Below are 27575 nucleotides of genomic sequence, written 5' to 3'. Positions count from 1 at the left end.
GGTCATTTTTGTCTCCTTCCTCTGTATTGCCCTTTCCTTTCTCTTCCCCCATATACTTGTTTGCTTCTTTTACCCACGTCCAATCTGCATTCCCCGCTCCAAAAGAAAACCCAGGAACAGATAAAAATGGCACATTTTATTGGAATTCAGGGATATCAACTTTGGGCAGCAGCGGAGGGCAGCTTCACATAACTCTTCATGGGGGGCAGTGGCCGAATCTTTCGGCCAGCCCACCCCCCCTTGCGGTGCCACAGCCCACTGGAAGGCCTCTTGCCCAGCCAGCGGTTCCGACCGGCTTTGCCGATGACCCGTTTGTTATGATCAACATTGGATACTCTGCCGACTGTTGCTGTGCATGTTTCTAGTACCTGACAAAGTGGATGGAGGAGAATCACTGAGGAAAAGGAACCCGACAACGTTGAAAGCATAATACAGCAGAACCTAAGTGCAGAGGGTGGACGTGGGGGAGCTATAGTAGAAACTGGGTAGTTGAAAAGACAATGTTTCTTCTTTCGTTATGGTGCCAACCTGACAAGGCATGCTTAGGTATGTAGCAAAGGACAGACCCAGGTAGAGGAAGTTGCTAGTATCATAAAACACCTGAGAGCAATCCCAGGTAGGAAAAGATACATTCCAAAAATTCCTTCTGTGCTGATCCCACCCACCTGTACTTACACACCTGCATCTGCCTCTTAGAGGGCAACTGGATAATGGCTGTTCCATTCACCTTCCGCAGCAGCACACCACAAGTCCCTGGGGAAGGGAGAAGCAGCTTTGCCACCCTTCACAAAGGTGTGTGTGGGGGTCACCCAAGGGCCATAGCCCACATGCTGCCCTTGCCTTGCCTTTTAGGAACAGACACAAAAAAGAAGGATGCATGCTGTGTTTTATAAGTACATGTTCTTCTGACAATGGACCAGATGTGGGCCCATGGGTTAGAGAATTGTGACATGAAATGCCCCTTGGTCTTTCTAACTGTGAGACTCAGGTAGCTCCTTTCCCCATACCTGCAGCTCGAATATACTGGGCCCCTCGGCCTGGCTCACTTTCCACGTTGTTAATGAGAGTCCCCACAGGCAGGGCCCCAAGAGGATGTGCATCCCCTTCCCGAGCAGCAACTAAAAGACAAAATTTTATCAGCCCTAGAACCTTTGCAGCCTCCAGCCCATACATCTAGTAGTCATCTCTCACCTGCCATTCGGCCTATGTGGTTAGAGTTCAGGATTATATCTCCAGCCTGCATGTTCTCTGTGGCAATGATCCAACGTTTCCGACTGCCCCCAGCAACCAGAGCTATGTCTGCTGACCTGTTCGTGGACAGGGAGAAGACCATCAAGGAAGACTGATATCATCTAATAACAAACTTCACAGCAGTCATTCAGACCACACCATCATTGTCCCTCATCCCAAACTTGCCTACAAGGATCATAGCGGACTCTGATAACCTTTTCCTCAAAGGGTCCTGGCTTAGTCTCCTGCTCTGGCCGGAACCGCAGAAAGTCAATCATGCGATAAAGTTGCTTGTGGCCCCCACCAATACCATGTACTCGGATTCGGCCTGTGGTCAAGACAGTTTGGGGATGCAGTTCAGGTCAAATTAGTTCAGCTTCTACCTAGCACTGGGAACAGGCATGTTGGCCAGAGAGTAGTACTTCCCAACATTATGGCACAAAAAGGAAATGATAAGGCTGGGCACATTGGTACACGCCTGTAATCCCAGGTACTGGGCAGGAGAATCCAAAGTTCAAGGTCAGCCTGGGTTCTGCAAGACCCTGTCTCAGGTTGTGGCTCAGCAGTAGAGCGCTCACCTAGCACCTGTGAGGCCTTGGGTTTGATCCTGAGCACCACATAAAAATAAAAATAAATAAATAAAACAAAGGTATTGGTCCAACTACAGCTAAAAAAAAAAAAAAAAAAAGGTTTGGGCTGGGCGCCAGGGATCATGCCTATAATCCCAGTAGCTTGGGAGGCTGAGACAGGAAGATCACGAGTTCAAAGTCAGCCTCAGCAACAGCGAGGCACTAAGCAAGTGAGACCTTTTCTCTAAACTGATTGAACTAAATAAACAAGTAGGTTTGGGGCTGTATCTCAGTGGTAGAATGCCCCTGGGTTCAATCCCCAGTGCCATAAAAAAGGGGAGGGAGGGCTGGGGCTGTAGCTCAGTGGCAGGGTGCTTGCTGAGGTACATACCCCGAGCAGCAACTAAAAGACAAAATCCTCAGCCCACATAAAAATAAACAAATAAAATAAAGGCATTCTTATCAACTACAACTACAAAAAACTTAAAAGAAAAAAAAAAGGAAAGGAGGAAGAAGAAAGAAAATTATAAAAAATTTGCACAGCTCACTGGGGTAAAGGGGTTGAGGCAACATCTATATAGAGTTTGGTAAAAATATAATTATGTAATTACTGAAATTGTATATTATTTTTAGATAATTTACTTCAAATCATTGAGTTCAGTAAGTTTACGATAACATATAAATTGTACTCATATAATTTCAACTGTTATAAATTTTGGAAGAATATGAAGAAGAATGTCATGGCATTTCCTGTGAACAGCCAATTGTCTATTGCTTTGTGTTCCACTCTCTGGCTCTAATACATGAAGAAGGAGCCTCTCAATAAATGCTTTTGAATTATATTCCTCTGCACTTTACAAGCTCTAAGTGTTACTATACATAGGTCTAGAGTCCTAGCCCTTGCTCCCACCTGTGTGGTCTCGACCCCCAGATTTCCTCTTTTTCACTGGTACGATGGTGTACTTAGTACGACTCTTCCAGGATATAAACTTGGCATGAAGGGCCCCAGAAGTAAGTATAGGGCGGCAGGGGAGCAACATCAACGCAGAGGGCAGTTGGAGGAGGGCATTGCTCACCACCTAGGGATAATAAGAAATCTCTTCACTTGAAAGAAAACTGAAGATGGCTCAGACCGATTTTAGCTTGTAGTCCATTTCTTTCTGGAAGTGTCCCACACCAGATGTCCAAAACCTCCACCCTTTACTGCTTGCACAAACATCAATACAGAATGTTTATCCAGGTGTATATGGGTTGATTACCTCTCCTCATTTGAGTGTCTCACCTCTAAGTATTTCTCCAGTGGAATATTCTCCCCTTGGTCATCTTTTAAATCTGGCTCAAAATCTCTATCTTCAAGAAGTTTTCCTTCCCTAAATAACTCTTTTCTAGAGCTGGTAATTTCCACATATCCATATATAACCATCAGCATTAATGCTTTTTGCCCTCTGCCTTATGTTTCAGGGAGTTCCCCATATATGAATGGAAGCAAGGGATCATTTCTGTCTTGTTCCTTGCGTATTCCCTATATTTCACAGAGTAGGTTGATTTGGTTTTTAACTTTAAATGTTCATCTGCCAAAATGTACCATTATCAGCCTGAGAACACCAAAGGAACAAAACTGACAATTTCCTTTTTTTTGTGGCCTAACAGTTGCCCACTCGAGACCTCAGGATACCTTCTCCTGAGACTAGTATTCTTGGTTTCTTGCCCAGCATTCTCTAATCTCAGCAATAACTCATTTTTTAAAATATTCTTTTTTTAGTTGTTGATGTACCTTTATTATTTATTTATTTATATGTGGTGCTGAGGATCGAACTCAATGCCTCACACATGCTAGGCAAATGCTCTGCCGCTGAGCCACAACCCCAGCCCAATAACTCATTCTTGTAGGTATCATAATGATTGAGAGCACAGGCTCAGCCTGTGTGGTAGCACATGCCTCTAATCCCAGCTACTTAGGAGGTTGAGGCAGGAGGACTACAAATTTGAGGCCATCCTCAACAACTTAGACCTTGTCTCAAAAAAAAAAAAAATCATTGGGGATGTAACTCAGAGGTAAAGCACTCCTGGAATCAATCCCCAATAACAAAATAATGATAATTATAATTATAATAAGGCCGAGAGTGCAGCATGTCTAGCATGTGCAAAGCCCAGAGTTCAATCCTCAGCACAAAACCAAAAAAGCAAAACAGAACAAAACAAAAACAGAGGCTCTGAATCCAGACTGCCTAGCTCCAATAGTTGGTATGTGACTTTGGACTGCTTGTCAGCTTTCTCATCTGTAAAATGAAAATGATGTTAACCATTTTATAGAGTGGCTGAAAGGAGTTAACTTACTTGAAATGGCTATTACGTCTCGCTTATCGTAGACATTCTGAACAACTGGTGATCTGCAAAAGATCTTGCACCCCAATATCTCTTCTGAAGAATCTCGCCTTATGATGCAGCAACATTTATAAAGGAGAGAGCTAAGGCAGAGATCACGGGCCTGCTTTACTCCTGACTAGACTTGCCCGCATCCCCCGCCTCCCATCCCTACCTAGCAGTCCTCTCTCCCACGGCCCAAATCGAAACAGCCTCCTACCCGGGTAAGGCGGATTACCTGCGCAGCAGGGAGTAGACTCGTGCCTGGGGCGGTAACGGCCGGAGGCGCCAGACTGAGAGAGCCCAGAGCACGAGTCAGTGTCCATAGGGCCATGGGGGTGGCTCGGATCCCCTGGGTTCAGCACGCTACCTTTACCTTTAGTCGGGCTACTTGGCGCAGCCAGATGACGTTCTGCTCCCGGTGCCGTCGCCTTCCAATAATGTAAAAGGAGGCGGGCTAGAATTGGAGACTAATTCTAACAGCTAGCTTTCCTCCTCCAGCGAAGTCAGAGCCAATCGTCTGGCGGTTCTAAGGTCGCATGACTGAGGACTCGGCCCCGCCCCCAGAGCCGTCAAAACAATTGCCTCAAGCGGCAGCCATGATTAATTTAAAGGGGCAGTACCGGCAAAGGCGGCGCCAGACCAACAGAGTGCAGGTGAGTCTTTCAGGGTACCCCTAGGGCTGAAGGCTAAGGTCACCGTCACCTTTTATTCCCTCATTCCCGGACAGATGAACGACTCTCTTCCGACCAACCTCATAAAACTCTCGACTTAAAAACTCCGCCCCCCGTTCTTCCCCGCCCATCGGCGTTCCGACGGACAGACAGACAGTCTGCCCCGCCCCCTGCGCGACCGAGTGCGTGACCTCGGGATTATCTGGCTGTCAGGTCCTCGCCCGCGACACGAACCTCAGTCGTCCACCCACACCTCCTTCCCTGCGGCCCCCGCCTGTCTCACTCTATCCCCGCTCTGGGCCTCAGAGCAGGTCCGCAATTCTACACACTCCTGAACCGCCACCCCAGGTCCTGGAGACCAACTCTCAGCGTCGCAATTCCCTGTGACCCTGCAGCTGCTCAACAGACCTCCCATTCTTCCCTGCACCATCAGACACTTAGGAAGCATCCTAAGGTGATTCCCCTCAGAGCCTGTTAAGAGGTGCTCCAGACAGACAAAGCCATGGAATTAACTGGCCTAGGAGTGACCAGGTCTCCGTCGTCCTCACGCTTTCCTAGACACACCCTTTGCCTCAGGTCGCTGATTAAATCAAATCTCCCTTCTTGGGAGAAAATAGCTCCCCAGGCCTGAGTTGGGGAAGGAGGAGGGACATTGGTCATCTTTGAAGACCTGTAGGCAGAGGGAGGTAGGGTGTTTGTCCTGGATGGGGCTCTGTGCCAGGTCCTCTGGGTGACTGTGAAGTGGTAAGAGAAGGGGTGGGACTGCCGGACTTCTGGACTTTGGGCAGGGCAGATCCTTCTGAATCCCTAGCTGCTGAGCAGAGTTTCTTCCTGCTCAGGCCTGAGTGGTGGCGCCAAGAGCTCTGCTCTGTTCACAGGTAAGAGGACTTCAGAGATGAAAAACTAGAACCTTTGAGGAAGTAGGTAGACAGCCTAATCCTAGGGTGTTGGGAAGTATGGGCTGAAGATTAGTGGAAAGAGACAGGCTGACCCGATTTGGAGATGCTGGTCTAGTTCTGTGGGTGATGTAGCCTAAAGACGTGTAACCCACTGGAACTCTCTCATCTGAATCCTGTGAGAAAGGCTCCTGCTTTCTTCTTTCCCCTCTCATAATTTAACTTTGAAACCTATTCCTTCCCTTTCTTGGAAGCCTCTGCTTTATTTTCTGTATATCTCCTGCCTACTTTAACCCTATTCTCTTTCAGCTTTCTCAAGTACCTTCTCTGATTCCTGTAGAGCTGTCCCTCATCCCTTTCCCTTTTCCTCAGCTAAGCTCTCTCTCCAATTCCTGTTTGGTTTGCTTTTATTCCCAAGTCCTAGATCCCTCTGCTAGTTCTTAGCACCTTTGTTCCTTCTATAGACTTTCTTCATTTAAATCACTTCCTCTCCCTCATCTTAGTTATGTGTTTAGTGGTATAGGCTGCCTCCCTACTGATCACTCTCTCCAGCTGAGCCACATACTCTTGTTCCTTCGCTCGATCAAATCTGCACCATGTTCTGACCTCAGCCCCTGTCTCATTTTTACCCTACCTGAACTCTGTTGTTTCTCTCTAGCCCAGGCGAGCTACCCCTGGCCAGGATGTCGGGCCTGGTGTTGGGGCAGCGGGATGAGCCTGCAGGGCACCGCCTTAGCCAAGAGGAGATCCTGGGGAGCACCCGGCTGGTGAGCCAAGGACTGGAGGCCCTACACAGTGAACACCAGGCTGTGCTGCAAAGCCTGTCCCAAACCATTGAGTGTCTACAGCAGGGAGGCCATGAGGAAGGGCTGGTGCATGAAAAGGCCCGGCAACTGCGTCGCTCTATGGAAAACATCGAGCTAGGGCTGAGTGAGGCCCAGGTGAGAGGACAGGGGTGGTGCCAAGGAGTCCAGAGTACAAGGAGGGGCAATTGTCTGATTGGAGGTTTGGGGTCACTTAGGATCATCTTGCCTGGACATTTGCATTCATTCATACAGTAAATATCTATTAAAGCCCCTACTATTTGCCAGGAACTCTTCTGGGAACTGGCATACATCACTGAACACAGCAGTAAAAAAATCTTTGCCATCTTGGAGCTGTCATTCTAGCTGGGAAAGAAGAACAGTACACAAATAAATAAGTAAATGATTCAGTGTTGTCAGAGTGATAATTGTTAAGGATAAAAAGATAAAAATAATGAAGGGAAGGGAATTAGGAAGTGTGGAGAGAGAGTACAATTTTAGGTAGGATGGCTAAAAAAAGACCTCATTGAAAACATAATATTTCAGCAAAGATCTGAAGGTGAGGAAACCAGTCATGCAAGAAATAGGGAAAGAGTGTCCTAAGTAGAGAGAACTGTAAGTGCAAAGGCCCTGAGCTGGAACCTGCCTGATGATTTCAGTTAACAGCAAGAGGCCAGCGTGGCTGCAGTAGAGTGAATGAAGGAAAAGCAAATAAAAAATTAAATCTGAAGAGTAATGGGAGAGGGGAGAGGAGGACAGATCATGTGGCACTTGCAGACTTTAACTTCAAGAGAGATGAAAACTGTTGAAACGTCTAACTTGACATCATCTGACTGCTAGGTTGAGAACACACTCTAAGGGAAAGGGTAGAAACAGGGAGGCCATTAAGGAGGTCGTTGTAATCTGGGTGGGAGCTGGTGGCGTGGCCTAGGGTAATGACAATGGAGGTGGTGAGAAATTAGTTCAGGGTATATTTTCAAGGTAAAGCCATTGCTACCTACTTCATTGCTCCTCTGTGCTGCTGCCACTTGCCACCTCCCAGGAGGCTTCCCTCTTGCCTGTCCCTGATTGCTGCCACCCAGAATCTGGAGCTTACAGGATGTACCCACCTAGGTCATGCTGGCTCTTGCCAGCCATCTGAGCACAGTGGAGTCAGAGAAGCAAAAGTTACGGGCTCAGGTACGGCGGCTGTGCCAAGAGAACCAGTGGCTCCGGGATGAGCTGGCAGGCACCCAGCAGCGGCTACAGCGTAGTGAGCAGGCTGTGGCTCAGCTGGAGGAGGAAAAGAAGCACCTGGAGTTCTTGGGACAGCTGCGGCAGTATGATGAGGATGGACACACAACGGTGAGTTTGCACAGGCAGGATTGGCTAGAAGCTAGTATCTGGGCACAATCAGGAGGCAATTGCTCCATCATCCCTGGAGGCCAGGATTGATGGCCAAGCTGTCCCTACTTGGAATAATTCCTTTTTCAGTCCTGACACCAACTCTAGGTAACAAGAAGAAGAGGAAACAATTTTCATTCAATCAATATTTAATTAAATGCCTACTATGCTCCAGGTACTATGTACTCTACTCATGAATGGAGCAGACATTCCTGCTCTCATGGGTATATTTGTGATAGGAGAAAGATAAACAGCTGGATAATTCAAATCCAGAATCCTCTCAGTTGAGCAAGACCCTCTTAAAATTTGCTCTCAAAATGTGTGAAAAATTCAACCCTTACTGAACAGGCATTAGGTATCTCTGTGCTTTATGTAATGCAAGAAGACATACATAGAAGAGAAGTAAAGAACTATAAGAGTTCCTTCTTGAGTTTATAATGTTTCTTTAGGGAACAAGGCTTACACATGAGAACACATCCATGATAATTCAAAGCAGCAGGTGCTCATTCTGGATGAGTGGTTTAGTCAGTGTAAGAGAAATTCAAAGAAGATAGGTCCCTGAGGTCTGGAATGGTCTGAGAGTGATCCACAGAGGAAGCAGGGTACAGGTTTGGAATGCTTATTGGAATGTTAGGAGTTGGGATGAATTTTGAAGGATGACAAAAGAGAAAGAGGAGCTCTCTAGACAGGACAGAGGGTGTCACAGGTAAGAAGAGTTCAGGGATGGAGAGCTGGTCTGCCTCAGGGAAAATGAGATGATTTTCACAGGGCACATTGGTGAAGTTGGTAGGAGGACTAGAGATCTTTGTATTAAACTACAGTTCCTAATAGGAAAAAGCAAATTTCTCCAGTGTGGAAATAGGTGATATATGAGGGTCTGGCACTAAGTCCAGAGTAAGCAGTGCCAGATGATGGGCAGAAGTGCTAGACACTTTGGGTACGTGTCAAGGTCAGAAACACTCCCTCCCCTCAGGAGAGACATGGCAGACGTGTAATCAATGTAAACATAGAGGGATCAGCACTGGGGCTATAATTACAATAGTTGGGCAGGAGAGAGGGAGGGGCTGGAGAGGGAAGGTAGTTTAGGGTAAGGTGGTTTCTGAATGGGAAGGGAGGGAAGGAAGAGAAGCCTGAGCTTGACTTGGCCAGATGACGGCATTTCCTTAGGGCAGAGGCAGGAATAAGGCTCTTTTCCTAAGCCCCATCTGTCAGAGATTTTATGACTTAGAGGGACCCAAGAAGAGGTCATGCTGCTTCTTCCTTTTTAGGAGGACAAAGAAGGAGATGCTACCAAGGATTCCCTGGATGACCTCTTCCCCAATGAGGAAGAAGAGGACCCCAGCAATGGTTGTGAGTTGGCCTCTGAAGTTGGATAAGGCTGGTCCCAGCAGGGCCCACCCTGTGTACTGGATGCTCACCATCCAGAAATAAGCTCTCCACTTCCTCTGGAGATAGAGAAGGGGCTGGGCTAGTATTTTCATTTCCTCAGCCTCCTCCTTACTCATCAATATTTATTAAACACTTAATAGTGAGGACTACTAAGAATACCAACAAGAAAATGATACAGGTTTCATTAGCAAGGCATTCAGAGAGGGATCCTGGGATGGGAAGATCATGAGCCCTTCAAGGGAAAGAACTGGGTCTTTCTTATTTTGTAATCCTGGGACAGCCACTGGCTTATGCTTGTTCAATAAGTGTTTGTTGAATGAATGAATTACTAGGTGAACAGATGGGTTTGTGATGGGCATAGATGCAAGGGAATGATAAAACAATAGCATTGGAGGCAGGTTTCCTTGGCGCGGTGGGGTGGGGGTGGTAGCACAGGAGACATGGTATGGGAGTGGGGAGGCATACCCAAAGGGGAGAGGAAGAGTCCTCTGAGGAAGTCTCCTGTTCACTTTCTGGGATGGTTTAGTGTCCCGTGGCCAGGGTGCAGCAGCAGCCCAGCAGGGTGGATATGAGATCCCAGCAAGGTTGCGGACTCTGCACAATCTGGTGATCCAGTATGCAGCCCAGGGTCGCTATGAGGTGGCTGTGCCACTCTGCAAGCAGGCACTAGAGGACCTGGAACGCACGTCTGGCCGTGGCCACCCTGATGTGGCTACCATGCTCAACATCCTTGCTTTGGTATATCGGTTAGTACTGCCCTCTGCATGGCCCACAATACCTATTTACCCCTTGATCCTCCTCTGGCTCCCGTGCCTCCTCTCTACTAGGTGCCTCTCCTTCCTGTTGGTCTTCCCAGTGTATTCTACTACGGTGCTTCCTCATGTACCAGAATACTTATTTTTTTCCATTCCCAAGCCCTCAACCTCAAAGAACACTCATCTCTCAGGTTCTTTGCTTCTCTAGTCTCTCTTCTGAAAAGTGTCTCTTGCTTCCCGTGACTTGTGGCCTCCTCTTGGATTGGCAGTGATCTGTAGCCTGGTGTGGGTGTGTCAGTGAAACCCTCTCATTGTCCATGCCAGGCTTCCTGTCTCCAGGGACTCCCAGTCTTCTGGAACTCAGTATTCTCAAAGGGAGGGAGGGAAGGATATGTTGTGGGGACAAAATTCAGGGTAACACCTGTCCCCTTTTTTCTTTTCTAGGGATCAGAATAAGTATAAGGAAGCTGCCCATCTGCTGAATGATGCTCTCAGCATCCGGGAGAGCACCCTGGGCCGGGACCATCCTGCTGTCAGTATTCCTGGTCCTCTTCCTGTGCTCCCCTCCCCATTGCTCTTTTGCCCTCTCTTAGCTTCCCCACCTGCTGCCCTCAGTCCCCTCTCTAGGGGTGCTTAGGAAGGAGGCATCAGAACTCTTTTCTTCCAGGCACTTTCCAGGGAGCCCAGTGGTTTTAATGCTCTGAGACTCAATGACTCCTTTTTATTATGAATATTTTCCTGAATTTAATTCATAGGTAAGGTGTCCTACTTACATATAAGATTTCCAAGAAATTTAATATGATTCCCTAATTAATATAAAGAAGAAACAGGAAAGTAATTTATAATAATATATAAAATAAAAGGTAAAAATGCAGCAATAGCTGTATTGAGTACAATTGTGCTAGAAGACACACTGATATATAATGAATGACTTTGGATTCAGAAGACTAGGAAGCCATACTAGAAAAATGAAAGAAAAGAAGTATAGATGGAGACTCAATTAAACTGTAGTGTTACAATAAGTAACCACAGACCAGACTTATTTGTATATAAGAGAAAGAAATAACCTTAAGTAGGGGTAGCATGCCAAAACAAATGATAGATTGTCAAAGTAGAAAAAATGAGAAGTAAGATTTTATTTAAAATATTGTAAAATATTTTCATGTAAAAAGGAGCTGAACATGTGAAAGTAATTCCCTATGATATGACATGTGATGATAGGCAGGGATGATGTAGCTCAGAAAACATAACTCCTACCTTGATATCCTACCAAAGGCCAAAGCTTATGCTCAGTGTCTGAATGTCTGGCAGTCCGTTCAAAAGTTGACCGCTGACCTGCATGTGAAAAATAGCTATAGTGTTCCTGTTTTCCCATTAGTAATAGTGCCCCCAATCTTTATGGCAACAACAACAAAAAAACACCATCAGAAATTTCTAAAAATCACAGGGTGTGGTGGCACACTTCTGTGATTCCAGTGATTTAGGAGGCTGAGGGAGGAGAATTGCAAGTTTGAGGCCAGCCTCAGCAATTTAATGAAAGCAAAAAACAGGGCTGGGGAATAGAGCTCAGAGGCAGAGCACCCTTGACTAAATCCCTAGTTACAGACACACAGAAATTTCTAAAAATCCCCCTAGGGGGCGATACTACACCCCCATAGAGCCTCAGAACCATCCCAGGCAGCAATTTTCCCTCCTCCCAGCCTTTGGTCAGGGTGGTGGAGTCAAGTCTCCTTAATATTGTCTTGGGTACTGCCACAACTCAGATTCATTTAGATCCTTTGCAGCACTACTGTCTGATGGGACAGGTTTCCCTTGCAGGTGGCTGCCACACTCAATAATCTGGCTGTGCTGTATGGCAAAAGGGGAAAATACAAGGAGGCAGAGCCACTGTGCCAGCGAGCACTGGAGATTCGAGAAAAGGTACCCACATTCTCTGTCTATCCTTCACTTGTCACTGCAGCCCCTTCTCCTCGTCTCTCCTGACCTACCTTCCCTCTTACCTCTGCTTTATTTTCTTCTCTTTCTTTTCCTTCTGCTCCCCATATGTGCATGCACACACATAATCATAGTCATTCATCTGTTTCTTTGCTCCTTTTCAGGTCCTGGGCACTGACCACCCAGATGTGGCAAAGCAGCTGAACAACTTGGCCCTATTGTGCCAAAACCAGGGCAAGTATGAGGCTGTGGAACGCTATTACCAGCGGGCACTGGCTATCTACGAGGGGCAGCTGGGGCCAGATAACCCTAATGTAGCTCGGACCAAGAACAACCTGGTAAGGAAGAAGGGGACAAGATGGGTGGAAGAAGGGGAAGGGAAAGGCCACTTGGGTCTTGGAATCAGTATCATAATTTGGTATACTACTTTCATCAATGATGTGCCTATTTCATCAATGATATGCCACTGGGGGTGAGGCATCTGCTTCATGCCAGGGGTAGATGTTCCATAGCCTCCTGGGATAGGGTGGGGATACCTATAACCCTGCAGCTAGAAAAGGGTGTGTAAGGAGGACCTCTGGGGAAACTCACATAGACACCAAGAAACGGAACTCCCTGAATCTGGCCAAGACCTTGTCTCCTTCCGTCTCTTGCTCCTGTCTTCCAGGCTTCCTGTTACCTGAAGCAGGGCAAATACGCTGAGGCTGAGACCCTGTACAAGGAGATCCTGACTCGTGCCCATGTGCAGGAGTTTGGGTCTGTGGATGGTGAGTGGTGAGGGTCTGGGGACTGGGCTACAGGGAGGAAAAGAAATTGGAACTAAAGGTGGGGTATTAGGCCAACAGTAGTTCCCAGGGGGAGCCAGATCCCTTTAGTTCAGCCCTGTTGGTCTCCGGGTCCTGGCGCCTCCAGACCGTACAGCTGTCTTCTCTAACCTCCTCACTCTACCCCATGTGTCACCCCCAGATCATCACAAGCCCATCTGGATGCATGCAGAGGAACGGGAAGAAATGAGCAAAGTGAGTGGGAGTGCCCAACCTGGGGACCCCAAGGCTGTCAGGGCCTCTGTCTTGCTCATTGCATTAACCCAGCTACTCACTTCCCACCCCAGCTCCAGCCCCAGATACATGGTGCCTTCCCACGCCAGCCTGCATGCTAACCCCATGCCCATCTTATCCCTTAGCATCTCTGTATCCTCATCTCTGGCTTCCCCTCTGCTGCAGAGCCGGCACCGTGAGGGAGGCACACCCTATGCTGAATATGGAGGCTGGTACAAGGCCTGCAAAGTGAGCAGGTGAGCTGCCTAAAAACAGTGGTTTGGCCTCCTATTCCCACCCTCCCAAGCTCTGATCCCAGCCTCCTGCACCTTTTTCTTTCTACTCTTTGACCTTCCCTCAGCCTTAGCTCTGCTCCCTTTGTCTCCTGTTTACCCCTCTGAACCCATTCGCCCTTCCTCCCCGGTCTCTTTCCATAGCCCCACAGTGAACACTACTCTGAGAAACCTAGGGGCTCTATACAGGCGCCAAGGAAAACTGGAGGCAGCTGAGACCCTGGAGGAATGTGCTCTGCGTTCCCGGAAACAGGTCAGAGGCCTGGGGAAGGAATAGCGCTGGGGACAAGGGATGCTCAGGCCTCTTGTGAGTGTCCTGAAAATGAGAGGCTATTGGGGGGGCTGGGGATGTGGCTCAAGTGGTAGCGCGCTCGCATGGTATGCGTGCGGCCCGGGTTCGATCCTCAGCACCACATACAAACAAAGATGTTGTGTCCGCCAATAACTAAAAATAAAAAAAAAAAATATGTGGCATAGAATATTTAAAAAAAAAAAATGAGAGGCTATTGGGGAGGATAGGAAGGAGAGAAAGGTGAGACAGTCTTATGGTTATGAAGTGTGTTCTTCCTCCCAGTCTACCCTTTGTGGTGAGGATGCCAGACTGAAGATTCCCTTCCTTTCCTGTGGATGGGCATGGTGATAAGAGGCTGAGGTTAGGAGAGCCCAAAGTTGAAACTGCTCAAATTGTGAATCTTGACTGATTAATAGATTGTGAAATAAAGTCAGTGTGGTCTATGGTAAAAACAACAACAATAACAACAAAAACAAACCAACATACCAGTTTGATTTATGTAAAAAGTAATCTAAGGAGGGAAGCCCATTAAGAATTGTTTTTTAAATAAATGACATTGTTTGCCTGCTAGAAATCATAAGCATATTTATACATATTTATAAGTAAGAGTTATGTTTAGCAAAAATGAGCAGGAAAATTGAGTTTGAGACTTTCACCACTGCCACATTGGTCTTTCTTTTTCTTAGCTTTCTCCCCCTGACCCTGCCATGATACTGGGATTGAACCTGGGGTGCTCTGACACTGAGCTATCTTCCTCGCTATTATAATTTTTCCAGTTTTGAGACAGGGTCTCACTATGTTGCTGCAGCTGGTCTCAAACTTTTGCAGCTCCTGTCTCAGCCTACCAAGTAGCTGGGATTATAGGTGTGTACCATTGCACTTGCTTCTTAGTCTTCTTAGAACAGTTATTCTCTCACTTCTACACCCAGCTACCACACGTGGAGGTTAAGGATATTGTGATACAACTATCTATATAACTTTCAGGGTACCAGATGGATGTATAGCTTTCTAGGATTAAAAAAAAAATTCAGATATATATTTTAGGGTCATTGATTAACCAATAAGCAACCTATGGCTTTTTAAATAAAAAAGGCTCTCAGACTTGATTTACTTTTGTTTTGTTTTTTGTTAGCAGGGATTGAACCCAGGGGCACTTAACTACTGAGCCACATTCCTAGTCCATTTTTATATTTTATTTTGAGATAGGGTTTTGCTAAATTGCTGAGGCTGGCTTTGAACTTGTGATCCTCCTGCTTCAGCCTCCCAAACTGATGGGATTATAGGTGTGTAGCTTGTTTTTGTTTTTGTTTTATACTGGGAATTGAACCCAGGGGTGCTTAAACACTGAGCTACATCCCAAGATTAGACAGGGTTTTCCTAAGTTGCTTAGGACCTCACTAAGTTACTTAGGTTGACTTTGAACTTGTGATCCTCCTGCCTCAGCCTCCTGAGTTGCTGGGATTACAGGTGTGTGACACTGCTATCAGCAAGCAAGGCTCTCAGACTGTAGGAATGAATTGGTTTTACCCAGAGAGAGAGATGTTCATGCAGGGCATGCTGCCTAAAAAGAATATAATAAAATTAAATATATATGTATATATACATACACACATATATATGTAAAATACATCGACGTATTTATATGTAAGAGTGTATTGCAGCCGGGTGCAGTGGCACATGCCTATAATCCAAGTGGCTGGTGGGGGGAACTGAGGCAGGAAGATTGTAAGTTCAAAGCCAGCCTCAACAACTTAACAAGGCCCTAAGCAACTTAATGAGACCTTGTCTCTAAATGAAATATAAAAAATGCTGGGGATTTGGCTCAGTGGTTAAGTACCCTTGGGTTCAATCCCTAGTATTAAAAAAAAAAAAAAAGTGCATCACAAATAGAACAGGTGAGTATTGCCCTAGTAGTTGTGTACTGGGATATCACAAGGAGAAAAAATACAAGAATGTTTTCCTTACAGTCCTGATGGTGGAGAAAAAATTTAGAGCTTACCCTGAGAAATTAAGCTTCTTCCTTTTTCTTCCAGGGCACTGATCCTATCAGCCAGACCAAGGTGGCAGAGCTGCTTGGGGAGGGTGATGGTAGAAGGACCTCCCAGGAGGGACCTGGGGACAGTGTGAAATTTGAGGGAGGTGAAGATGCTTCTGTGGCTGTTGAATGGTCAGGGGTAAGTCTAATCATTTCTCCTTGATCTCTCCTGCCTTCTCCTGCTGGTGGTGTGAGAGGCTCTGAGCCTGCCTTTCTCCAGGTTCTGGAGGGCAACCTACAATGAGGACATGTGTTCCCATTCCAGTTAGCCCATCCCCTCAGGACTACTTTTGACTGTGATCTTGTTTGACTGCCAACTTTTGACTGTGATCTTGTTTTCAATCACTGGGCTTTGGACGTATGCAGAATAAATCTCTCTGAGTCTACTCAGAAGCTAGTCTGCATGGGATTCCTTTAGCTTTGATTGCCCATCCCTCTATGTCAGGATGGCAGTGGGACCCTGCAGAGGAGTGGCTCTCTGGGCAAGATCCGGGATGTGCTTCGTAGAAGCAGTGAACTCTTGGTGAGGAAGCTCCAGGGGACTGAGCCTCGGCCTTCCAGGTACACAATGAGGTTGAGTTATGGCAAAGCAGGCAAGTAAGCCCTTGCCTGCAACTCCTCTTGGCCCCTGATCTCTGGAGAAGAGTATTGGAGAGGCACCTAGAGGTCAATGGAAATGGTGACTGAAGAAGTTCTTGCAGGATGGGTGCCTCAATGGGGGATGAAGTTACCTGAGGAAATACTGATGTCTGATGAAGATAAGAGTGGGTGTGGCATGGGGGATGGTGAGGCGGCAGTGATCTGACTTCATGTGATACTGCCCAAGAGGCCTGTAGCTTCAGGGCCACCTGGAAGAAAGAAAAGAGGTCCCATTTATTTTATTTTCCATTGTAGCAGCAACATGAAGCGGGCAGCCTCTTTGAACTATTTGAACCAACCCAGTGCAGCACCTCTCCAGGTAAGAGTGGTGCTGTAAGCATATTGGTGGGTGAGAAAAGGATTATCAAGCAAGCCCAGTGGAAGGCAGGGAAGAGGGGAAAGTCTCCTGTGATGAAGATGGGCCAGGGAATTGGAGTCCTTGAGGAATCTGTCAATAGCTTGTTGGGGGGTTGGGAGTAACCAACAAGGGGCATTTTTTAGGCTAGACATAATAACCAGTAAATTAATCAAGAGGGGACTAAGAGCCAGGTGTGGTGGTGCATACCTGTATCCCCAATGACTTGGGAGGCTGAGGCAGTAGGATCTCAAGTTAGAGCCTCAGCAACTTAGCAAGGCTCTAAGCAACTTGTTAAGACCTTCTCTCAAAATAAAGAATAAAAGGGGGCTACGTTATGTGTGACTCAGTGGTTAAGAGCCCCTCAGTTCAATCCCCAGTACCAAACAACCAAACAACAACAATAATAACAACAACAACAAAACCCCCCCAAATACAATAAAGAAGAAACTAGGAATTGATGCTCTCTAAATTGTTACTTTGGAATTTTGCATAATTCAAGAATGGAGATACTAACCTCCATTGAAGACACTTAATTATTCTTCTGCAGCTACCATATTACTCACCTTCGGGACTTTATAGTCCAAGACAAAGAAAAAGAATAAAAATATCGGGCTGGGGCCGTGGCTCAGTGGTAGAGCACTCACCTAGCATGCATGAGGCACTGGGTTTGATCCTCAGCACCACATAAAAATAAAATAATAAAATAAAGATATTGTGCCCACCTATAACTAAAAAATAAATATTAAAAAAGAATAAAAGTATTAAGTAGTCTCCATTTGAGAAAATAGTGATGATGATGACCAGTTACGTTCAGCTCATTCAAAGAATATGTGAATATTCTTGCGCTTTCTCCTGGTAGTTTCTGCATCAGATTCTGGCCTTCTGGAAGATCCTAGCAGGGCCTAACCAAAGTCTCAGAATTTGGAGTTGAGCTTATAGATCTGATCCTAGGTCCAGAAATAGATTTCAGCCCTGGGTTAGATGGACTCTGGGAGACAGTCTTTGGAAAGCTGAGGTCCCTGGGTTGATGGGATGGTAATGTCTGTTTTTTCAGGTCTCTCGGGGCCTCAGTGCCAGCACCATGGACCTCTCTTCAAGCAGCTGACATTCAACCCATCCCCTAGATCTGCTGGGTCCTCCACAGCCTACATGGCATTCCCTATTGCTCCAGCCTCTTCTCTACCCCAAGGTGGGACAGTGAAGGAGGAGCAGTTTAACCCGAAGATTGCTGCTGCCTGTAGGGTCTCGGCTCCCTCCTCAGGAATCCCCCTTAGTAAGGACCCTCAGGATACACTCTCCCCACCCTGGGGTCCTCTAGAATAGCTGGCTCTGAGGCCCCCAAGGTGGGTATAAAGCAGGAATGCATCTCAGAGATGTAGTCTGCTGCTGACTTTTCTGTCAGGGGTTTGGGGCTGGCCAGTCGCCTTGCCCTGGCCTCTTTTGTTCCCTTCCCTCTGCTGCCTCACTTCAGGTCCATGTATTTCACATTTCTTAAATTAAAAAAAAAAAAAAAAGAATCAGGTAAACTTTCTGCTGCTTGAGTCCTGATTGAAGGGGATAAGAAGCAAGGATTTTTGGGGGGCCTTTCACAGAAGGGTGAGGGGCAACGGTGGATGGGGTACCGGGAATAGTGTTGGTTGATTCTTGAACCTCTCCTCTCTTCTCCCTTGTTTGTATCCTCTCCCACAGGGCCTGAAGGAAGGCATCTGGGGGATGGGGAAGGAGGCCTACAACTCAAGGAGAAGGTGTTGTGGACTGGGTTGTCAGGGACATGTGGTGGCCATGTGGCAGGACCCTGGAGTCCTGGCGCCACTTCTTCTGCCTGTGAGGCCCTCTGTGGCTGCCCCTACTCCTCCCAGCTGCTTGGGGGAAGGGAGGTCTAAGCAGGCCTGGGGGGCCCTCCAGAACCAAGGGGGGGACAAGGCACTATCCATCCCCTCCCAGTCTATCCTGGAGGCCTGAACAGCAGCTGGGGCCCATCTTCTAAAGTTTGACTCTTCCTGACCCGCCTCCTACACCCCTTGCTGCTTTCACAACAAAGAAAGAATGTGGGGGTGGTGGCGCTGGGGGTAGGAGGGGGGTGCCTGGAACAAGGGCTGTGCACAGCAGGGCCTCCCCACGGCTGGAGACTTGGCCATGCCCTGACATGGCCCAAACAGCCTGGAGATGGACTTGGGATGAATCTAACAACCTTCAGCCTGGCTTTCAATGCCCAGCATGTTTCTGCCTTTCGGTTCAGATTGGTCCAAAGCCAAACCAGACCCCAGCCTTGCACTCCGCCCCGCCCCCCTCCGGCTTCTCCCACTACATCTTCCTAGGGCTCCAGAGTATTTCTAGTTTTCCCTACTTGGGGACACCAAGGACAACCAGCTGGTCTAGGTCTCAGTCAAGATTTCTGGTGTTTTGTTTCCTTACCACTTGGAGAATTCTGGGGAAACTGGGTCGGAGCTTCCAGGTAGACACATAAATGACTATTCTTCCAAGGGGCTACGAATTCAAAGAGTCACTTTGGTACTCCTGCGTGCTTGCAAACCAGGTGTGTGGGTACAAGGTACGCTATCCTACCTCGTCCTGGTCCCTCACACTCCCCAGAGACTTCCTCCCTCCGTCCCGCATCTCTCTTCAGACCCCTCCCCCAACTGAGAGCTCCTCCCTGCCACCGCGGGGAAGGGGCGTTGAGGGGGCGGGGCGCCGCGCGGCGGCCAACGAGGAGGGGGCGTCGTGAGGCGGGGCTTGGCGGCGGCGGCGGCGCGCGTGGACTTGGAGGTACCGGGCGCGCGCGGCTCCAGCTCCGGACGCCTAGAGCTCGGGCTCGGGCTCCAGCTGCGGCTGCTGCAGCGGCGCCCGCGCTGTAGTGCGTCGGCCTCCTGGGCCCGCCGCGGAGCGCAGTCTGCGCGCCCTCCGTGCGCCCATCTCCCGCTTTCTCCAAGCCGGTCGTGATGGGAGCTGCGCGGGGATCCGCGGCCGGCCACTGCCGGCTGCTTCTGCTAAGCGTCCTGCTGCTGCCGCTCCTGGGCGGTGAGTCCCTGCGAGCTGTGGGAGCGGGACTAGGGAAGCGCGGGAGTCCGGCGGGCAAGAGGGGGCCCCGGGGAGGTGAGCTGGAGCGGGCGCAGTATCCCTGGAGCGAAGGGGAGACTTGCGGGGACTGCTTGGTCCGGGCGGAAGGGCTCAGGGAGCCGGGGGGTCCGGAGGCTGGCGAAGCCCCAGCGGACTCTGTCGGGATCCCTCTCCCATCCTGCGTTTTTAGCCTCCACGGAGTTTTCCCGGCCCGACCTGAGAGTTTGCTCGACAACAGCCGGGAGTTGCCGGCTCCTGGTGGGGACTTTCTTTTCGGAGGAGAAACGAATTGCTCCCCGCCCCCCCTCCCCGTGAGGGGTGCGGTTAGATGGTTGGCGGTGGGGGAGACGGATTCCCCCCACGACCCGCAGGCTCAGTCCAGGTGAGAGAGGCCGGTCTGGGGCTGGATCCGGACCGACCTGCGGCGCGCAAAGCGCGGAGCTTTGTTGCCTCCGCCGGCCCGACGTTCCTGGCTGCCCTCCTGCAAGTTACCGAGCAAAGCAGGGACCCCAGATGGCCCTGTTGGTGAAGGCGGAGGAAGGGAAGAATTAGGGGCCGCCCCATCCTCTCTAGCTTCTGGCCTAAGTCCTGAGCTCATTCCGTGCCAGAGTTGAATCCGGGGAGCAGAGGGTCCCAGGCTGTCGCGGTGACTAATGTGTGAAGGCCTCTGCCAAAATCGGGCATGGCCGGCCTGCCAAGGTGCGGACGGGGTTTGTTCTGCGTCTTCCTGGATTTCCATTCTGTCCGTCCTCACAGAGGAAAGACAATCTAACTTTCTAAAGATAAAAAGGCAAAAAGAGCTTATTCCGGCTTTTCTTGGAGGGCCTCAGCGTTTTGATGAGGGTGTGGCCCGCATCTCCAAGGCAGACGGACCCCCCCCACCCCCCCGCAGCTTTTATTTCCTGGCTCAGTCACACCTGAGAGTCACCTCTGAAGTGTGGAAGTGCTTTACAGGAAATCACCAATCTACCCAAAGTGCATGCCAAACACCCTGGACTATTAAGGAAAAGATGTCCCTTCATCTATCTAAATACAAAATCTTTGGTCGTGGTCCTCAAGCAGCTTCCTCTTCTGCCTAGGGGATATATCCTAGTTTATCATTTTTTCCCTTGTTTGAAAAGTGGAAGTGGGGAGAACAGGGGTAGGGAATTGTGTTTTCTGACGTTTTCCTGGCCTGCCAGCTGTTGAAGGATTTGGGGGCTGATGGAATCAACATCTCCCTCACCTTTAATTGTAAAAGGAGAGGTTAATGTAACCTTGAAAGGAAAAAGCTCTGGGGCTTTGCAGGAGGTGTTTCTGGAGCTGCCTGGTGCATCTTATGATGTGTGTGGTGGTTATTGCTCATGGCAGAATCCACATCTGCTCCCAGAGGAAGTATGGAAGTTTTTTTTTCCTTTCCTTTCCTTTGCACAGCCAGGATCAGGGGGCCCAGCCATATGGGCGAGCAGCCTGAGCTCACAGGCCTTCTGGGTTGTCTGGTTGGGTTTTGGTGTTCGACTCTACTGATATGGCTTCATTTGCTGTGGCTGTTTAGAGTTTCTGAAGTTAGGGGGAGATTCTGGTGGAGACTGGTCTCTTGTTCAACAAATGCTAAATTCCTTCTGTGAGAAGATGACTCTGATGTTAATTGATGTTAATCTAGTGATGGGTGTTTAGCAGGGGAGGGGGAGACAGTGGTGAGGGAGAGTTAGGGCAGGCTGAGGGCTTGGGACTGGAGGTCTGGAATCTCCTGGGGCAGGGGGATGTCTTGAGCTCAACAAAAGAACATTTTAATGAGAGCTTTAAATCAGTTCCACCAAATGTGCCTTGGTGTGGAACCTGTCTATGTGCTGTAAACAATTTCAGTCGAAGCTGAGGCGCCTGTTGTCTTGTAGTGAAATACCCGAACTCTATCCACCCCAGACGCATGACTTAAGGGGGCAACAGATTTTTTAATAAATCACAGTAGATTTTTCCATCTCATTGTTTAACTGTGTCATTAACTAGAGTTGTAGTGAGACCCCACTGTTAATAAGGCCAGAGTTAGGAACCTAGGCTGGCTAGGTTTGTAGATTAGACCATTTTGAAGTTTGGGTAATTATGTTGTAAATGACTGAGTTACTTTCCAAACTCTGAGATCCCTGGTGTGATAAATATGGTGGAGGAGGACAGGGAGGCTTGAGGTTTGAAACCTGGGATTCTTTTTCTTTTTTTTTTTTTTTAATATTTAGTTTTTAGTTGTAGTTGAACACAATACCTTTATTTTATTTATTTATTTTTATGTGGTCCGAGGACTGAACCCAGGGCCTCTCCGTGCTAGGCCAGCGCTCTAACACTGAGCCACAACCCAGCCCAAAACCTGGGATTCTTAACACCAGTCACTTGAATAATCAGTTGTGGTCACCACCCATCCCTATTCACATTCCCATCTCTGGATTCTTTCCTCCAAGCTCTTGTTTGGGGAAACTAAGTTGTCATTTTTGGGGATAGGTTGTACTGTAGATTCCCCAACTTTTTCTAGCCTGTAATTCAAGCCTGGGATTTGCTTTTATCAGCTGTGGGAAGTGTGATGGGAGGGAAAGGATGTGCTTCAGATCACTTCTAGAGGATATAGTTAGACTTCTAGTATTTAGAACAGCAATAAGTGATGGTCAGTATTTAGGCTATGGAGGTGAAATATTTGGCATAACCAACTAAAACTCATTGACAGGCCCTAAGCTAATTTCATTTCTTTTCTTTTGTTCTTTTTTTTTTTTTTAATATTCTTTTAGTTGTAGGTGGACATGATACCTTTATTTTATTTATTTATTTTTATGTGCTGCTGAGGATCAAACCCAGTGCCTCACATGTGTGAGGCAAGTGCTCTGCCATTGACCACCCACCACAACCCCAGCCCTGGGCTAATTTCTTAACTTCTCAGTTTGCCGTCTCTGTAAAGGTGCTTGCTTCTTGGAGCTGAGTAGAGGATGAACTGTAGTGATGTATAAAGACCCCTTTCCAGGTCTTTCTGCTCCTGTGCTTTGCAGGAATACCTGTTCAGCTTCATCATCATCCCCACAATATACGTTTTCCACCTACTGGAATGCTCCATTATAGCCAGCCTGCCTAAATGTCAGCTCCTGATACCTACTTAGTTTTCTTCTACCTTCCTTTCCTCAAGTGCAGTCCCCTGTGTGTGTTGTGTTACCTTTCCCCATCTCTCTTTTGCCCAGTTCACCTTCACTTCCTTCCCGAAGCTATCTTCTCTCCTGCCATAAAGTAGATATAATTTTGGAACTCTGTTATTTTTAGGACACCTTCCATATTTTTGTTCCAGTTTGGCCTTAATTTACTGAGGGCCTTCCTCTGTAGAAGTTCAGTACTCTGCCCTATCTAGGTTCATTAAAAAAGGGATTAAACCTTTTGTGTACAGGGCAGAGTAATCAAGGGCAAAGTGAAGCCTCTCCTAGGCACTTGGAATCCTTTGTGCCCTGTCCAGCTTCTTTGGGGTGGGGTTGCCTGGTGGTCAATTCTGTATAACCGAATCAAGAGATCATACTCCTTCCCTGTTTGTGTGTGGTCTGTTTTTTGTGGGTCTTTTCTGAATTTTGATGTGGCAGAGTTTCTGCCTTTCTCCAAGAGTTCTGGGCATGGGCAGCCACCTCTGTGTGTGAAGCTGACTTGCTTTGGAGGGTGGTAGCTTAAAAGCTGATACTGAGGTTCCTTCTGCAATGAACTATATCAGGCCTAGGTTTTATTGTTTTTGTCGGATTTTTTTTTTGGGGGGGGAGGGTACCGTGGATTGAACTCGGGGCACTTGATCACTAAGCCACATCCCCAGCCCTATTTTATATTTTATTTAGAGACAGGGTCTCACTGAGTTGCTTAGCACCTAGCTTTTGCTGAGGCTAGCTTTGAACTTGTGATCCTCCTGCTTCAGCCTCCAGAGCTGCTGGGATTACTGGGGTGCACCACTGTGCCTGGCTGGACCTAGGTTTTCTTTCACTTTGCTACTCGAAATTAGGGCGAAAGCCAAGCAACATCAGCGTTCCCTGAGAGCATGAATCAGAATCACAATCTGCTTTTTAATAAGGTCCTCAGATGATTTCATCCTAAAGTTCCAGAAATCCTGGTCTAGGCGTCCCTCCTTATACAGAAACTTGCCATAAGGGGCTTTCCTTTTGCAGCTGTGTAAATTAGGACTGAGACCTTGTATGATATTTGAAGATTTGCTTTAAATAACTTAGTTCCTGCTGGTTAGGGTGGTATAGGCCTGTAATTCCAGCTACTCTGGAGACTGAGGCAGGAGAATGGCAAGTTCGAGGCCAGCCTCAGCAATTTAGCGAGGTCCTAAGCAACTTAGCAAGACCAAGTAGAAAATTAAAAAGGACTGGTGATGTAGCTCAGTGGTAAAGTACCCCTGGGTTCAGTTCCCAGTACTTAAATAAATAAATAACAGTTCATGTGAACACTGGTATAAAGTGTACGTTTAAAAATTACCTCACTTTGGGCTGAATTTGAATTAGATTTTTGTCAGGAAACTTGCCCATTAGAAGTGTGACTTTGCGAGCTTCGTCACATGAAATGTGATGTTTAGTTCCTCTCAGAGCCTATGCTTTTCTTCAAGGAGCATACATCTCTTTTAGAACTAAAGCCATTGGAGAAATTGGATTTGTTAAGCAGAAATTTAGTTGAAGGAGCCAAGCATGGTCGTGCATGCCTGTAGTCTCAGCAACTGAAGAGACTAAGGAGGCTTGCAAGTTCAAGACCAATTTCAGCAATTTCGTGAGATCTTCAGCAACTTAGCAAGACCTTATCTTAAAATAAAACATGAAAATAAAAATGACTGAGGATATAACTTAGTGGTGAACTGGCTCTGGGTTCAGTCCTCTAAACCAAAAAAAAAAAGGAAAAGGAAAGAAATTTGGTCCAAGGGTGACTTTTCAGGAACATGTCTGATTCATAAAGGGGGGCATGTCTCCATAGAGCTTCGACAGTTGTCCATTGTTTGTGTTTGGAGTGTTTCATATTTGAGAGTGAGATGGTTTGTGCTATTTGTGTTTAAGCCAGCACAGCTTCTGTGAGACTCATCTGGGATGGACGCTGGCTGGTTCAGACTCTCATATTTGAGCCAAGAGCAGTTTGGAGCCAGGGATTCAATCATTGTTTTTTTTTCCTGATGGAAGAAAGGATCATTAAGCAGGGTTAGGTGTCCTTGGCCTGTGGTCCCTCAGCCTTTCTCTGCTCTCCCTAACCTCAGTAGCATGCCTCTCTACTGCTATGCCTAGCCACTGCCCCTGGCCAGAGCCACATGGTGGGTTACAGGCCTTGGCTTCTGCTTGTTTGCTGGCACTGGCCCTGGCCCTTGTTTGCCCTGGAGTTGCTGCCCGCCCCTCTCCTCCATGGTTGCTCTGACCCCCATCTGCTTGGTTCTTTTTTCTGAGTGTGTGGAGATTCTGCCATTGTGGCTGGGTTAGTGTCCTGTCTTGCGGTTCTCTGAGTTCATTGCCAAGTGCACAGGAGTGCACATTCGGCCCTACCGAGCCCCCTGGTGCTTTGGTGGAGCTGGCGCAGGAGCTGCCACAGCTAATCAGTGGTTTGAGGAAGCCCTCTGTAGTATGTCACTTTTTCCATCCTCTTTTCTTCTCTGCACTTAGGCCATTTCCTTCCCAGTGATGCTACACAAACAGCATTTGGGCAAGGAGGACACTTTGTTTGAAGGGCTGACACAGGCACGTGCTACTTGCTTGCTAAGCTCTCATCTCCCTATGAACATTAACTGAGATGTGCCTTGAATGATGCACAGGCGAGTGGAATGGTGTCTCTCAGGAGCCCTTCAGAACCCAGCTCCTGTTGGATGCTTGACCCTGAGCTGATTTAAGTGTGCATGCAGCTTCTGAAAACTAGCTCTGAAGTTGTGGGGTAGGGATTCTGAGTCATGGGTGAGGAAGGTATAGATAGGTGTTTCCCAAAAATGTATGATGGGAAGTAGGGTGGGAGAGCAGATAGCTATAAGTACTGTTTGAAATTTTAATTTCCTGGTCCTTACTGCAGGACCTGTCTACCAGGATCATTGGGGGAGGGACCAGATAGTGTCTTTTATTTTATTATTCTATATTATATTACATTATATTGTCCTGCATTTTTTGAGTAGCCAGACTAGTCATAGAATTCAAATTTTGAAAGGAATTTGTGCTTATAGAGCCATAGAAGATTCTTTTTATTTTTTATATTTTTGGTACTGGGGATTGAACTCGGGGGCACTTAGCCACTGAACCACATCCCCAGCCCCCCCCCCCTTTTAATTAATTTTTTAGAGACAGGGTCTCTCTGAGTTGCTTAGGGCCTTGCTAAGTTGCTGAGGCTGGCTTTGAACTCGTGATCCCCCTGCCTTAGCCTCTGAGCTTCTGGGATTACAGGCGTGCACCATCATGCCTGGCTTTAGGAGAGTCTTAACTTCACTGAAGTTTGAGAACCACCTGGTAACAAGAGACTTTGTCAGTCTGAGGTAGAGTAATGAGTTAGAGGGTACTGTTACTATTGAGGGGCTTAGGAGGAGTCATTCAAAGTGTTTGAGTGTCTTCTGCGGGTGAAGCTGTGTGAGGAGGGGCAGGAACCAGGAAGAGGACAAGATGGAGAGATGTGAATCAGAAAAGCATTAATGAAAGACTTACCATTTGATAAGTGCTAAGTAGAATAGAACATTCCAGAATGTGTGGGCACTAAGTCTCAAGAGCAAATGGGGATGTGAGGGCTTCAGAGAGGAGCGGATATTGCTAAGTAAAAGTAGGCAGTGGTCACTGTTTCAGAATAATATGAAAGCTTTGGAAGGAGTCTGAAAACTTGAATGGTTCTTTTCAGTATCACATAACACCCTTGTGTGATAAAGTAAGACAAGATATCTGTCGGCCTGTGATTCCTGGTTTTCCATATCTGGTCCTGGCTCTGTTGCTGCATAGCACATGGTGCTGAGCTGGTTAATTCACCTTTTTTTCATGTCCTCATTTGCACTGTGCAAGTGACGCTGATCCATGTCTTGCCTGCCCCATGAGTTTGTGATGAATCTCCAGTTGTGGACAGTGTTGACCCCTGGAGACGGCCACTCTTCCTAATCTTGCTATCTCTTCCCAGAGACTGCTCTGACCCTTTGTCACCCTCAAGGTGTTTGTCTTTCTTTCCAGCCTTCAGTCTTTGGAATGGTTTGTGAGGGCTCAACAGAGTCACTTGATCAGACAACTTTAAGATAGTTTCCTCATTCAAAAGCACAGATTTCTTTTTTGTTTGTTTGTTTTATTTTGTTTTGGTAGAGCTGGAGATTGAACCGAGGGCCATGCACATGCTAGACAAGTACTGTACTACTAAACTACACCCCTAGACCAGAAAGCATAGACTTTCTAAATGTCTCTCAGTATTCCAACTGCAGCTTAGAAATGTGGGCACAGTCACTTGGTATTTCCTGGGGGGAACTATCCCTCCCTTCAGCTCAATAGCAGATTCTTCCAAGGGGGGTCAATAACTGGTTCAGGGCTACCATCTTCCCTGGCATGCGGGCATATGCTTCTTACAGTCTAGCCAGATGATTACCATACCCGTGGGAAGGGCTTCTCTCATCTCCTGTGACTGTGAGGATTTCCCCAGTCAGCGACTGTAACTTGTGGGAATCTCTGTCAATGCTATTAGGAGGTTGCCGAGGAGGTGCTTTGGGATCAGGGATGGAGGGTTCTTCCTAGAAGTGACTAGCATGCATAGAGTCTCCTCCAGGAGACATTGGCTCTTTTTTGTCCCATTCATAGGAAGTAGGTAGGGGGTGGAAGTGAGGCAGGGAGGAGAATACTTGTTTTTGAAATTGTTAAGGTGTCGAAGCACAGTACCTTAGTGTATGTTAGAAACAGCTGTCCCCCTTACCAG

At 47.5% G+C, this 27575-nt stretch overlaps 3 protein-coding genes across 11 annotated transcripts in view; 2 read left to right on the top strand and 1 right to left on the bottom strand.

The window, feature by feature from the left end:
- Positions 1–121: 121 nt before the first annotated feature.
- Positions 122–4886, bottom strand: Mrpl2 (mitochondrial ribosomal protein L2). 6 transcript variants are annotated; one of them, XM_046426219.2, is made up of 8 exons: positions 4540–4676; positions 4137–4267; positions 2710–2878; positions 1417–1558; positions 1192–1307; positions 1008–1118; positions 680–753; positions 122–368 (listed from the first exon to the last, which is right to left on the bottom strand). In XM_046426219.2, exons 3-8 carry the CDS (start codon positions 2837–2839, stop codon positions 156–158), a joined length of 786 nt encoding a protein of 261 aa, XP_046282175.1. In that variant the 5' UTR covers positions 2840–2878; positions 4137–4267; positions 4540–4676; the 3' UTR covers positions 122–155. The 6 variants fall into 6 exon arrangements, with proteins under 6 accessions (XP_046282175.1, XP_046282174.1, XP_046282173.1 ...); XM_046426218.2 differs by lacking the exon at positions 4540–4676 and adding an exon at positions 4402–4532; XM_046426217.2 differs by lacking the exon at positions 4137–4267 and having other exon boundaries at positions 4402–4874.
- On the top strand, positions 4688–18181 carry Klc4 (kinesin light chain 4). Of its 4 annotated transcripts, none has more exons than XM_046426214.2 (16): positions 4689–4819; positions 6392–6674; positions 7650–7880; positions 9188–9269; positions 9835–10054; positions 10508–10595; positions 11882–11983; positions 12163–12336; positions 12666–12765; positions 12965–13017; positions 13222–13292; positions 13473–13581; positions 15654–15794; positions 16101–16216; positions 16550–16613; positions 17707–18181. In XM_046426214.2, exons 2-16 carry the CDS (start codon positions 6417–6419, stop codon positions 17755–17757), a joined length of 1860 nt encoding a protein of 619 aa, XP_046282170.1. In that variant the 5' UTR covers positions 4689–4819; positions 6392–6416; the 3' UTR covers positions 17758–18181. The 4 variants fall into 4 exon arrangements, 3 of the variants coding, with proteins under 3 accessions (XP_046282170.1, XP_046282171.1, XP_046282172.1); XM_046426215.2 differs by lacking the exon at positions 4689–4819 and adding an exon at positions 4932–5291; XM_046426216.2 differs by lacking the exon at positions 4689–4819 and adding an exon at positions 5570–5715.
- Positions 18182–19455: 1274 nt separating this feature from the next.
- The window catches only part of Ptk7 (protein tyrosine kinase 7 (inactive)), a 67361-nt gene continuing 59241 nt past the window's right edge, over positions 19456–27575 (top strand). Inside the window, exon 1 of the mRNA XM_046426213.2 lies at positions 19456–19670. Within this exon, the coding sequence (XP_046282169.1) occupies positions 19592–19670 (79 nt within the window). The 5' untranslated portion in view covers positions 19456–19591. The remainder of the gene's footprint in view (positions 19671–27575) is intronic.

The sequence above is a fragment of the Marmota monax genome, unplaced genomic scaffold, assembly GCF_021218885.2.
Source record: "Marmota monax isolate L192 unplaced genomic scaffold, Marmota_monax_Labrador192_F-V1.1 WCK01_AAM20220418_F8-fsc00187, whole genome shotgun sequence".
NCBI lineage: Eukaryota > Metazoa > Chordata > Mammalia > Rodentia > Sciuridae > Marmota > Marmota monax.
The sequence above is the reverse complement of the archived record's forward strand: the minus strand, read 5'-3'. Positions and strand labels throughout refer to the sequence as shown.